At 48.2% G+C, this 14,111-nt stretch overlaps 1 protein-coding gene across 1 annotated transcript in view; it reads left to right on the top strand.

The window, feature by feature from the left end:
- KCNJ3 (potassium inwardly-rectifying channel, subfamily J, member 3) overlaps positions 1–10,862 on the top strand; it is a 61,362-nt gene extending 50,500 nt beyond the window's left edge. The window contains exon 6 of the mRNA XM_009334041.1: positions 10,279–10,862. Coding sequence (XP_009332316.1) covers positions 10,279–10,862 — 584 coding nt within the window. The remainder of the gene's footprint in view (positions 1–10,278) is intronic.
- The last annotated feature ends 3,249 nt before the right edge of the window (positions 10,863–14,111 follow it).

Genomic DNA, 14,111 nt, shown 5'->3' with positions numbered 1-14,111 from the left:
GACGGTGCTGCTGCCGCCACTGCCACGGGAGCTGGGGTCTGGGGGAGGTCCCGGGGAGGACTGCCTTTCCTTATGGCCGAGGAAAAATGGTCATCACGCTAGGGAAGTTCCAGCACCGCATTATGTTGAAGTGTGCATTTTATGGTAAGTGTTCATTTTTATTTTTAGAAATTATTTCTCCTATGATAGGCGTTATGCGTAGACTAATGTTAAACAAAACACTTTTGCGTTACAATCACTTGGGGAGACCGGAGCGGGAAAGAATTAACTGGATTATTGAAGATGTCCCCTTGCCAGTTGCAACGTGTCCGAAGCCGTGCAGAATTTCATCCGTTTATGCGGCGTGCGGTGCCTGGACTGGGGCTGAGGAGGTGGACGAGGGCATCCCGACCTTCCCCGGCACTGCCACCGGCCGCTCTGCTCCCCGGAGTGGGAGGGCTCTCGTGCACTTTGCCGCCGGCGGTGAACCTTCTCTGTCTGCTCCAAGGTTTTGAAAATATTATCAGCTATTAGCATGAGGAAAGTTATCATGGGACTGTGTTATCAGTACAAATTACAGAATACTTGAAGCTGGAGGGGAGCTCTGGAGAGCATCCGCTGCGCTTTGTCAGGGCACGGATGGGCAACTCTATTTTATGTCAGAGCACCGTTTTATATGTATTGCCAGCTCTGTGTATGAGCATCCCGTAAATATCCCCACCCAGTGAAAACGGGTGCGTTGTCTCTCCCCGTTACCGTCCCCCTTTCCTCGCGCTATCCCCTTCCTCCTGCCCGCGCCCGTCGCCGGCAGCGCCCTCGATGCATCCTAGCAGAGAGCTGCATGGAGCAGGGAATTAAATACTTCCATTTTGGTGCTGCTGCTGCTTATTCAATAACATCCCGGTAGGAGGGAAATGATGCAAAAAGGGGAATGTGGCAGATGGCTCCGCAAAAAAAATCTGCTCAAAGAAAGGAGCTGAAGGGGCTGAAATCAGCCCTGACGCACTCCTGCACGTAGGTAGAAGGGAACGGATCAGAGTCTTTCAGAATAATATGGGGGGTTTGGTTAAAAAAAAAAGAGATAATAAAAATACCAGGCCAGATTCTCAGATAGCATACATTTCTGTCACTGCATTAAATGCGCGTTAGACAGTTTTGTTCAGATAACTGCGCTTCTGGCTCTGTTTTTTCGAAAGAATGGAAAATACTGCTGCAGACGTCTGTGGGCTGAGTGCAGAAGGGCAGCGCTGAAGGCTGCCGTGCTTTTATTTTTTCCCCTTTTTTTTAGTAAGTGGCTAATACAAAAGAGGGGACGTTAGCTCACCTGACAGTAGCCTGTTGCATTCCTTTACATGGGAACACTATTAATCGGTGCAGTGGTGCCTTGCTTTTACGTGCTGGTTTTATGACATTTTCGAAACCTGCTATAATTTGTGCTAATGATGGGTAGCCGTGGTCCTGGTAAGCATCAAGATGAGCTGTCTGCAAGATGTCAGAAAACTATGTGTGTATGAGTGATTAAAAATTGCCCTGAGAAGAGGACCGGCTGACAAGAAAAATACCTTGGCTGTCACCGCTATTTTTTAAGTGTCAAGATAGCTCCTGGGAGAACAGCACGGTCTGAATAAACCAGGAGGTATTTATAGTGCCAGAGCATAAACAACGCGTCTAAATTGAGTAGCGGAGCAGAAGCCTGGGTTTGCTATTCACTGCGATGAGAAATTAAAATGTTTAGCATAAGACTGATGTCTGACTCTTGCAGAAATGCGTGCATTGCGTTCCTTGGTTTGCTCTGCTCCCTTGGTTGCCTTTTGCATACATTTGTTTCATCTCTGACCTCCTTTTGTTGGGGCAATTTCTAGATCTCAGTAGTAGATGGTGATTAAGCATTAAGTGTTCTAGAAAGGCCTGCTGCAGATTGAAATTTCAGGAGAAATGATGCCCTCGCTCTCACTTGAGGACTTTACCCTGCCCCGTTGTATGTCAGACACATACAGCAGTCTGTCCCAGCTGTGTGTGTATTGAGTGGGTGCCCGAGGACACGTGTGGACCTCCACTCCGGTGTCTTCTCCGCTGCTACCACAGGCTCGTGGGCAATGGCAGGCTCTCCACGTTTTTCCCCACTTTTTCTTTCTGCTATGAAAAAGGGACGCGGCTCTTGTGGAGCTGATCCACAGGGCCACTGCTTTCCTTTGTATCTCATCCCAGGACCTATTTGTGTCATGATCTAAGAAACCAGAGATGAGCTTGAGGAACAAAACGGGCAGCGTATCTGTTCGCTCATTACAGAAAGAAAAAACTGAGACTATCCACAATTGCCAAAATCTGAACTATTTTCTTCTTCTCCACCAGGGCCCTCACCCTCCTCTCACTTCTCTCCTCCAGCTCCGTGGCACACCCACCGCTGGCGTCGGAGAGGGCTGTGGCCGTGAAGGTGATGGGCGATGTCCTCGCCTGCTCCGGGCAGGGGAGGCAGGGGCAGGGCGGGCAGGTTGTGTTTCGTGCCTTTCCCTAATCCCCCCGCGCCTGCTGCACCGCGGCTCTCGGTCACTGCCTGCATCCCGCCACCTGAAACACCCCCCAGCAGCCTCGGGCAGGGCTTGGATTTCACATACTTATATTTTCATGAGTTCATAGAGCACCTTTTTACAGTTGTTACCTTTAAGACACTCTTTGTCTCTTGCATTTCAGGAAATGCCGTATTTTTTTTTCTTTAACAAAAGGTTGGGGTTTTTTTTGAAACATTATTTTAAAAATAATCGGAAGCATTAAATGCACAGATGGCGAGGTGGCTGCCCGTCTCCCTTCTACTAAAGAAAATCAGGCTGCAAAAGTACCGGTGCGTTAAAGCAGACGTTGACAGCAGACAGCGGCAGAGGCTGGCAACCACAAATTGACAGAAAGTTTTATTGCACTTCAAACTACCATCAGTTTAATAAAAAAATACCCTCTGAAATTATGATGGGAAAATGTTAATGCTAAAAATAGCTGTTCTTTCCAAATAGATGGGAAGTGTTAGAGTTTAGACACCACGCTTTCTGTCTGCTTAGAAACCCTTCCATCAGGCTGTACATTTCTCAGCCATGCATAGTACAGCTTGTCATTTTAACTTACATTAAAAAATAATGTGGCAATGAGCATTGAGAGGAAGAGCTTGAGAGCATCCTTCATTCCGAGTTTTGGTTCTGACCTCCCATTTGGGCGCCCATTTTCTGGCTTATCACGGAACTCAGACATCTGTTGGCGTTTCAGATACAGGGTGGCGCAGGGGCCAGATGTTAACATCAGGACATCGCACAATTACTTAGCTAAATGTGATAAAACCAGCTTCTCTTCCCGTATTTTCTCTACAGTCCTGGAAGAGGGGAGATTGCTGTGGAAATCATGCAACTCCTTTTTTCTACAGCGGTAAACCTTCCCTTAGTCCTGCAAGAGTGCAGGATGAGTGTGGTAAATTTTTATATCAAGCCTCACATCAAGCTTTACTCTTGCCTTCATGGGCCTTAGATTGCAGTTGTAAATTAGCTTAATTCTTAGTAATTAATTTAAGATTGCTGGCTGATTAATTTTTAACACATATTTTTGAGGCTTTACAGATAAACTGCAGGTTTAAGGGAGGTAAACACCCCCCGAAAGGCACAGTAAAGCGTGTGAAGGGAAGAGCCACCCGGCTGCACAGGCAGCCTCTTGGACCCGGCTCAGGTCCAGGCGTTTTAACGTGCAGGGCCCTAGCTCTTAATAAGAAAAAAGAAAAAAAATCTGACAATGCGTAAGCTTATTTGTGCATTTTTGCCAGTAACTTCTGCTGGAGGATTTCTCTTTGCTCCAGTCCTGGCGGGGGGGATGCCAAGATGCCCTTTTTGGTGCCGTTGGGACGATGCGCTGTTGAGTCGTCATAATGCCAAAATAATTATCTCTTTCCCCAGCTGGTTAAGATTAACTTTTCCATGTTTCCATGTTAAGAAGGACACCTCCTGGTGTCCCTGCACCCAGCCCTTGGCCAGCAAATTGCAGCCCAGAAACACAAGAAGTTTTAAGGTGAAATTTCTGGCATTACCTTGGAGAGAGAAAAGAGCCATATAAGCTTTGTATGCCTAAATTGCTTCTGAAGACTTTCGGGGGGGGGGCTGTTAAAAGCTTATTAGTGATCCATGATTTGCCAACTATCAGCCAACTTCTGTAATAAAATGTAAGAGGGCCATATAAATAACAGCATGCCTGTGATTTTTTTTCAAGGCAGTATATTACGAGTTCTAGAAATTGCCTGAATACAGCCAGCTCCATCTGGGTGCTTTAGAAACTTAGAAATAATTTGAGGGTTATTATAGGATAGAATTGGTCAAAGCACTTATTTACAGATTTTTTTGTCCTCCATCTGCCCCCTTATTAATTCGGGGAGGCAGCGAGTCACAGCGGTAGGATGCTTTGTATTTTTGCCGTTCTCTGGCCGCTTCCAGAGGGACCGTGTTCCTGGGTACTTCAGGACGCGCCTAAGCTGTCTAAAGCCAGCACTAACCACAGTAATGACTGAGCTCAGGTTTACCGAGCCAGTGTGGGGACCGAAGGCAAGCATGCTCGTGACAAAGGACAGGTTGTCCACGTCCAGCTGTGTCAGATACCTGCAGCGATGGGGACATTAGGGCCAACATACACGGGACAGGACTTTGGGCGATGCAGGATGATGCTGGACTTTCGGTGGGTTTGGTGGTAACAACCTTTGTCCTTTGGGATGCCTTCGCCTGCCTGGGGAACTGGCCTTATCCTGTAGCAAAGCTAGAAGCTATCATCATTCCGTCCCCAGCATCATCCCAAGGGCCCCAAACCTCCTCTGCATTACGTGTTTATTGAGCGAGCGTGCTGGGGAGCTCCGGTCCCTGTCAGCTGTGTCTAAGCATTTGCACAGCCCTGTTTCTCGCTGGTTTCCTGAAAATGGAATACTCAGTCTAAACCTGCCGGAGACAGAGACAGAAAAAAAAAAAAGCTTAAATAGTCTGCTGCTTGGCTGAGGGTGGGATAATTGCATCCACTTTTTCAGCTCGGCTAGGGCTCTAAAACCAAGAGTTCTACCTCATTAGAAATAACAACTTGTAATTAATAACTTATGATGCGACAGATATAGATGCATTTTTCTCCAGTGATAGCACTTGCTTCAGATAGAGCGAATGCTGAAAGGAGAAGGCATGATTATTTAAAAAAAATAAAAGATACTTTCATATCAAACTTGAGGAAAGAAATACATTGGTTTAACCCGTGCTCATCCTCCAGAGCTGCTCTGCTGTACTTTAAGGAAGTTAATGGAAAATTAATCCCATGCGTGGCTGGGATTTTCCTGTGTTACGGACTGTGGCATTATGTGCCAGACTCTACAGAGGGATGCCAGATCACTACGGGTGGGTGTAAATGATTGAATTTAATCAGCAGCAAAATTTCTAATGATGCCTAATACTAAACTCACTCTAACACCATTTCAGCCTCTGCCCATGAGGAGATGAGTCCCAAAAGTTTGCCCTTGCCTTCCTTTAAGCTCATTATTCATAATACTTTGAAAACAGAGTCAGCTCCTGGTTTCTGCAGAAGGAATATAATTCCTGGAAACAGCGAGAGATGATCTGGGTAGGGGTGGTCCCAAATACACAGGGGTGAGCTTTGTGGAAGTACGGGGTATTCAGACAAAATAGCATTGCTTGCCCCCTTAGGAGCAGTGCTTATGCATGAAAATCTCTTCCCTTGGACATAGGGAGCAATGTTTTTGCAGCCTCTGTTTTTGAAGTAATAGAGAAGGTTTGTACTGGACATTTGGTTTGGGCTTTATGCTGGAATATATGCGTAAGGGTACCTCTCTTTCAGGTGCGTTGTTGCGATTTGTGTGCAGGCAGAGCTTTGCTAATGTGCATTGCAATCACCGGCCGTTAACAGCTCTGGAGAGCACTTCGTGATGGAAGCGTGTGTTAGGAGCGATGAACAAAATGCATCGAAACCTTTTACTTTGACAAATGGATGGCTTTTTAATTATATGCACTGCATACGGCGTGTTTGCTTCCAAACGAGAGTTTAAAATTTATACTGCAAATGAATATTAATAATATAGACATCTTGGTAAAATTTTAACAGGCCCATTAACATGATGAAGGCATCGAAGGATCTGCTGGCTGCGTACCCTGCTGATGAATAACTTCTTAGGGGAAAAAAACAGCGCAAAAACCCGAAAAGCCTTTCATACCAACAGAAGGAGAGGAAAACTTACTAGCCGGACGTTAATGGCCTGATCTGTTAGACGCTGTTGGGCGTGAGCCCATGCCCACCGCAGCGTGCAGTCCCCTGGTAGGTGTCCGTCAGCAGCCCGACCCTGCGCCTGCCTGCGCCTTGGCGTGTCCCAGCGCGGCTGCCGGCCTCCTGCTGCTTTATGCATCTTATTTTTTAAAGGTCAGAAAGAAACTACATTTGCATTAAAATAAGAGGCCTGTATTTACCTGAGCGTAAATTAATGGAAAGTAATCCTGAGGTAGTCATCAAGAAGGGCTGTCAGCGGCGGGTTGCACCCAGGTGGTCCTGCTTTTTCTATAGGAAAACGTGGAAATACCGGCTGATTTTGGTTTGGTGCTTTCCTGTGCAGGCAGCCTGTTCAAGATGCAGCTCGTGGTGCAAGTAAGGGGAGAGCCGAGCTGCGGGCCCTGTGTTTCCCCCGGCCACGCTGATGCTGTGGGCGAAGGTGATTCGAGGTGATGCCGCACCTCGAATACTGTGTTCAGTTTTGGGCCCCTCACTACAAGAAGGACGTCGAGGTGCTGGAGCGTGTCCAGAGAAGGACAACGAGGCTGGTGAGGGGTCTGGAGAACAAGTCTGCTGAGGAGCGGCTGAGGGAGCTGGGGTTGTTTAGCCTGGAGAAAAGGAGGCTGAGGGGAGACCTCATCGCTCTCTACAACTCCCTGAAAGGAGGCTGTAGCGAGGTGGGGGTCGGTCTCTTCTCCCAAGTAACTGGTGATAGGATGAGAGGAAATGGCCTCAAGTTGCGCCAGGGGAGGTTTAGATTGGATGTGAGGAAAAATTTCTTTACTGAAAGAGTAGTTAAACATTGGAAGAGGCTGCCCAGGGAAGTGGTTGAGTCCCCATCCCTGGAAGTATTTAAAAGACGGGTAGATGAGGCGCTTAGGGACATGGTTTAGTGGGCATGGGGGTGTTGGGTTGACGGTTGGACTCGATGATCTTGGAGGTCTCTTCCAACCTTAATGATTCTATGATTCTATGATTCTATGAAGGATGAACCTGCCTCGGCTGTGGTTAGTTTTACCCTTGCTGTGGGAAGCAGCGTAACGGCTTTTGGATGCCCTGAGCGAGATGAGGTGCTCCCGGTGCGGGATGTACACACTGTTAACTGTCCTGGCTGGCAGCCCCGAGGACCGTGCCTCTCCCGAGCGCCGTTTCCAGCTTTAATTCTCCCAAAGGAGCGAGCACGGGCCGTGCGTTAGGACACTTGTGAAGAGCTGCCGCTTGTTCTGCGCAAGGACGTGGATAATGGCTCTGGTCATCAAGTGCCTTCTGCAACTCCGTTACTGCTGTAACAGTACAAAGGAGATGGTTACAGCCGGGGCCGTTGTTAGCTGGCTGCTCGAAGCGTGTAATAGCAGAAAGGCATTGCAAAGCTCGTAGCTGGGAGTCTGAGGCTTTGCTGAGAAAACGGAAAGGGAAGGAAGAGCCGGGAAACGCAGCGGAGCTGGAAGAAAACCTGAGCATTGATTTCTTGTCCAAGGGCTTATCAGAGCACGTTAGCAGCTCTTAGCGTCATCTGCTTAGCGTGACAGGTATTCCCTATAAAGACAAGCGTATTAGTCGCTGCTGTTCATCCTGAGAGGCTATCAAGTAATTTGCACCCTCGGGTTTGTTAGTGAATAAGATAAATTGATTTTAATGAAAAATTACATACCTGCAAATGTTTCTCTCTCTCAGGTGAGCTTACAAAGGGTTACATCAATGCAACAAAATGTGGAGCTGATCTGATTCAGCTAATACATTTTTCGATAGTAAGCAGGTATAAAATTCCTCCTTTGAAAGCCTTCTGGCAGCAGCAGGTTTGGTAGATGGCAGGATGATGGACTGGGGGGTAGAAATAGCACGGCGGCTGGCGGGGATGGGAGAGCCTAACCGGGCAGGCGGCGGGTCCCGTGCCCCAGCATTGCCCTGGGCGTGCAGCATCGGCCACGGCATCTCTTGCGGCTGCGGATGGGGATGCGGATGCAGGTGCCAGCTGGTCCTGTGCACTGGTCCCCTTCCCCGAGCCCTGGCAGCGTTGCTGACCCCCACGCATTCCCCCCACGCCCCTTGCTACACCCCCCATAGCACTTTGATAGCGCACCGTTTACAATAAAGCTTAATTCTTTCTTTTAGTGCTGCCAACACAAAGAAGAAGCCGTGCAAGTCATTTCCCCGCAGCAATCAGCTCTCTGCAGAGCAGCGTGGCTGTGGCCGGGGTGGCCGCCCCGGCGGTGTTCCCACGGGATCACGCCAGAGGTGCGGCTCCAACCCCCTCAGCAAAGCCAGCGGCGCAGCGAAGTCGACAATTATCAACTTTTCTATACAGAGAGATTTGCATTTTAAGCAATTTGTTATCAAAAGCGTAGGTCACTGGAGTTAACCAGCCATCTGCTCCACAGGCGCCGTAGACCCAATTCCAAGTGCGGCTCCCGCCATTTGCATGCATTATTAGTTGCGTTCATTCGCTAATGAGGTCTCCCTCGGAAGTCAGGTCTGAAGAAGCAGAGGGGGAAAGGTCTGGGCTTTTGCGGCGAAGGTACAGCTAATGAACAGCTGCAGAGTAAAGGACACAGATGGAAGAAGTGCTCACTCTAATTACCATTTTTCTAAAAATTGCATTTTTTTCTAAACCCATTAGGTATGTGATTGCTTTCACTTCACTTAGTAAACAGAACTGAAACACATGGTGACCAGGTGAAAATGCGTCGTAAGGTATAAAATAGTGTCCTATCTGAGGCTGTGGGAAGGAGGTAGGATGGTTTGGTCTCAGGGTATGCTCCTGCAGGTGTGTGAGCTCAGGTGAGGCACCTTCACGGGCGGTGGGAGCGGTGTTCAGTGCAAAAAAAACACCCCTGGGTTCATATTTTTCTGCTAAGAGATAAAACAGAAAACTGAGTTTTATGTCTTGTGATACACTCAGACGTATTAGCAGTAGAAATAGCTATGCAAAACTAAAACTTGGATTCCATTAGCAGTAACATAAAGTGTAATAAGATTTTATTTTTCTGGCTGTATGTCACCAGGCACATATCCATCCCTCAATCCCCCTCGCTACAGCCCTGCTATCGTTTTTCCTGTGCCTTCCAAAGTTTCCTCTAATTTTCTCCTGACTTAAAGGCATTCTTGCCAGCTAGGCAGAGGATGTGTTTGCAGAGGTAGATTTAGCTTCCTGAAAACCAAATGTCATATTTCCAGTTTGCTATACTAGGATAAAATGGCAGGGTAATTCTGTTTACAGATTGCTACAGATACCATTTTAAAAAATAAAAAAAAGAAGCAGCGGGATCTTTTAGATTTTCCTCCAGCGATCCACGGTCACAATTTCCCTCTGATTTCTGAGGTCGGATGGGTCACCGGGATGGCCAAGTCTGGGTGCTCTGGAGGAGGACTTTTCTCCACGGTGGGCGGCGGTGGAGGAAGAGGAAGGGCAGTGTTGTGCCTCTTAGTCATATTTCTTCTTCCCTGCTAATTTTTTGAGGCTTGGATCTCAGCCTGGCAGCGATGGATCTGTGAGCAGATTGCTGGTGAAGCCCTTAAAGAAGAATAAATGTATTTCATAGAACATACCTACTGCTCGCTGGTGGGTTGGAATGCACTAACACGGGCTTGGTTTGTGCATACGATGCATAAAGTGTAGGGTCTGGTTTTGTATGCATTCGTCAATATGATGAAAATACGGACTAACTTAGTGATACTTTAAGATCCTGACAAGTCCAACTTTACATTACAATTAGCAGCTCTTGCTAATTTAGTACCGGGGTTATCAGTTAGCCCTGTATTTCCCTTTGTCAGCAGCACCTTCAAAAGTGTCCATACTAGTAGATGTGAATTATGCAGTTACACTCCTTCCTCTATTGTTGGCTCCTTTCACCTTGAGGATGACAATTTAATAGCTACTGTATGTAAATGGTAGGCATGCCAATGCCTTTTCTTTTATACATCTAAAAACATAAAATATGTTTCATTGAAATGTTCAAAAAAAACCCAAGATCTGTGTGCATCCCCGATTGTCCATAAGTGGTGAAAGTTTTTCTCCCTTGCTCATTGCAGGGATGACATGCCAAGCCAGGACATCCTATACCGAGGACGAGGTGCTCTGGGGTCATCGTTTCTTCCCTGTTATCTCCTTGGAAGAGGGGTTCTTTAAAGTCGATTACTCCCAGTTCCACGCGACGTTTGAGGTCCCCACCCCGCCGTACAGCGTGAAGGAGCAGGAGGAGATGCTGCTCATGTCCTCTCCCTTGATAGCGCCCGCTGTGAGCAACAGCAAGGAAAGGAATAACTCGGTGGAGTGCCTGGATGGTCTCGACGAAGTTGGCACAAAACTACCTTCAAAACTGCAGAAAATAACTGGGAGGGAAGACTTCCCCAAAAAACTCCTCAGGATGAGTTCCACCACCTCTGAGAAGGCCTACAGCATGGGGGATTTACCCATGAAACTCCAGCGGATCAGCTCGGTCCCCGGGAATTCGGAGGAGAAACTGGTGTCTAAGACCACAAAGATGATGTCGGATCCCATCAGCCAGTCGGTGGCCGACCTGCCGCCCAAGCTGCAGAAGCTGTCAGGCGGCGGCAGGATGGAAGGGAACCTTCCACCCAAACTGCGAAAAATGAATTCGGATCGGTTTACATAACCCGACGGGACTTCTGGCTGTCGTTTAGAGCTTGAACTCCTACTGGCAAGGGCAGCGTGGGCAGGAGAGCAGGCCCTCCACCAGCCGTATGTGTGCTGAACTCTGTGGTCCCCGGCGCGCCGGGAGGCAGGAGCATCCCCTCGGTCGCGGTGGCTGCGCTGTAAGTACGAACAACGACGGGACGATCGGCGAGCTGATGTTCGTTGGCATGTAGTATCACAACACGCATGCAATAATAGTGTGCAATTTTTGCATATAGTTTTATGGCATGACTCCTACTATATTTATACTGTATATTCTGAAAAATATGGAAAGGGGCATTCCTTTCCCCTGTATTTCTTACGAGTAAGTAGTAGGTAAAACATGCGAGTGGGTAACTTTCAGGGTAAGTTATAATTTGATTTGAAAATGCTTTGGGGTTTTTTTTCTGATGTGGATCGTGATGTTTTGTTCAACAAAGTAGTTATGGTGCATGTCTTTTTTCTTAAAAGGAGGTGTATTAGTTAATTCCTAACACCAAATCTGCTAGCCTTAAATTAACTGCTGGTTTCTATTTTGCTTTAACATTTTCTTGGGGTTTCTTTTCTTGCGTCTAGGCTACCGGAAAAAAAAATTAGAATGTATTTCATAAGGCATTGTTTAGAGAAGAAACTTGTATTAAGAAGCCTAGGCAAAACAATAAATAAATGAATAAAATTCACACTTTAGATACGATTAGTAAAAATTTTTTTAAATCTTTGTGATTTATAGTATATGTGCAAGAAAACCACTTTAAATAAGCAGGACGTGCTTGATTTCTCACGTTGATTCAATAGCTAAACATGAAAATAGCTGAATGTCTCCATGAAGCCAAGCAGGCATTTATTCTGGACGAACTGCACCCCAAAGGCAGAGTCACGATCCCCCCTAATTCCGCGGTGCCCGGATTTCGCTCCCTCTTGCTTTGATGGCCCAGCTGGGCCAGCAGCGATGCAGGCGATGGTTGCGTGAGCTGTGGTCTCGCAGCCGGAGCCGTGCGGAGTCACGGCAAGTCCCAAGCCCGGGCAGGCACACGGCTCCCCGGCCGCTGGTTGCGCTGCCGGTGGCGTCGCTCCTTACTGCTTTCTCTATGGTGAAAATAATGTTTAAACATGTTCTTAACTGAAGTTGACCCTGTGGGTTTCAAAATGAGTAATACTTTGTATAAATGTTCGGTTTGATATCCTTCTGTGCTTGTGTTTGGGTTTCCTTTTCCATCTTGTTTTGCTCCGGCGGGGTCGAGCCAGGAGGGTTGGGTGTTGTGCGGATGCCCCCGTCATCGTGGCTTGCGGTGCTGGAGCACCCCGCGCCGCCCCAGACCCTCCCCGAAATGCTGGAGGTCGGCTGTTGCGGTGCCCAGGGACACCCGTGATCTGTGGTCTGTGTTTGGGGGCCAGGTCGTGATGGCTTCCCGGGGGTTCCTTCTTGGAGGAGGAGGTCTGGGCGAGATGGAGCGGTGGGTGGCACCGTCACAGAGCCGGGTACGAAAGCCACCGCCAGCAGCGGCCGGGAAAAGGGCTCTGCGTGACATCGTCTGTATGTAAAACCCTTGAGACCACAGCCAGGTGGTGCCAGACACGGACACGCGTGGGTCAGGAGGTGCACACAGAGCTGCAATCGTGGACGGGCACTTCTGACTCGCGGGCTCTGGACCATCCTGCACGAATGCTGACGCTTGCTACATAACTAATAACAACAGATCTGATGATCTTTGAGGAAAAAATTGTTTCTGTTATAAATGTTGGCATGGAATAAGAACTCAGAAACTCAGCACTGCAGGAGAGTTGGCTCAGACACCGCTGTGGCTCCGTGCTTTCCCTGGAAGTTGCAGTGTATGACCCGTCAGTTGTACACCCGAGGACTTTATACTAACTACCAAACTTTCTTTTCATCATTTGTCATGATTTTTGAGTGGCACTGCATGCTTTTTACACCTTTGGCTGTACTTCAATTCTCTGCACGTTATTGTTGAAGGGAAGGGCGTGCGTTGCTCCCCGTGTGCTGATCCTGTGCTCTACACGCGCCGTGAGCAGATCGCTGATGTGGCAAGGTAAAACCTGGATTTCTTTCCCCCTGTTCGCTAACACTTCCTCAGGTTGCCTTGTAAAATACCGCTGATTTTTGTACCACACGTAACTCTTCTGCCAGTCCTCGACTGACAGCAAAAATAGCCATGTACAATCGCCAGGTGTCAGCAGTAAAAACACCACCAAGTCCAAGCCAGAGAGCCAAGAACATTAATCGGAATGGTAAACACTCAGCCAGCGGCACAGCCGAGCGATGAGTCCTGCCAGCAGGCTTGAGCAGATCGGTCTGGTTTTGAAAGAAGGGTCTCCAGCAGCTCGACCTCTCCTCAAAAACTCCTTTGGTTTATTCAGGGTGGGTGGAGGACCGCTGCCTCCTTCCCGGGATGCTGCCGGAGCGTGACCCAGCCAACCCGCTGCCGTTCGGTGACGCTGCCGTGGTGCTGGGGCCCCCCAGTTTTGTGGCTCTGGTATGAAAGCACAGCTGCAAGGTGGGGGTGTCCCCCCCCGGGACATCGGGGTCCCACCTGGGGGCTGCCCATCTCTGCCCAGGTCTCCCACCACCTGAAGCACCTAGCTTGGGGGATGGCTCATGGTCCGGTTGACTTTTCTTTATGGAAAAGTAAATGTGACGTGTCCCCAGACTAAGAGCAATGGTGTTTCACCAGCCATGCCCCGGGGCCACCAGCATCCTCCCTCCCGAAAACCGTGGGGAAGGCTCCCGGCTTCCCGTGCCCTGGCAGGGCGGCTGCGCAGCGGCGGCAGAGCCCTGCCTTCGGGGGAGCCGAGTGGCCTTTTCCTTTGGGAAACTTTGGGTTGAATCTGTGTACAAGATTGAGCTAAGTAGGAGCAGTGTGGATGTGTTCTGCACATTGAACTTAAAATAGGTGACAGGGAGAAGTGCCATAGCTGTAAAATATACTGGCAATCTGAGCGGCTGCAGCTTAGTCAGTAGCCTGTATAAAAAAATCTGAAAGTATGTGAAACACTGGGAAAGCATCCTCACTTTTATTAAATTAATGCCATAGAAAATGTTAAGTTATGATTAACTGAAAAGTTTGATTTTTTAAAATCAAATTATGCACCTGTCCTTGCTGGACGCAAGATTTCTGAGGCTTGTGGCTTGTATTGCAATGCATTACGAATGTTAAGGGACAATATGTGCGTCTTTCATTAATAAGAGTGAAAGTACAAACATGGATGATAA

Source organism: Pygoscelis adeliae, unplaced genomic scaffold (assembly GCF_000699105.1).
Source record: "Pygoscelis adeliae isolate BGI_AS28 unplaced genomic scaffold, ASM69910v1 Scaffold131, whole genome shotgun sequence".
Lineage (NCBI taxonomy): Eukaryota > Metazoa > Chordata > Aves > Sphenisciformes > Spheniscidae > Pygoscelis > Pygoscelis adeliae.
This window is presented reverse-complemented; position numbering and strand designations above follow the sequence as displayed.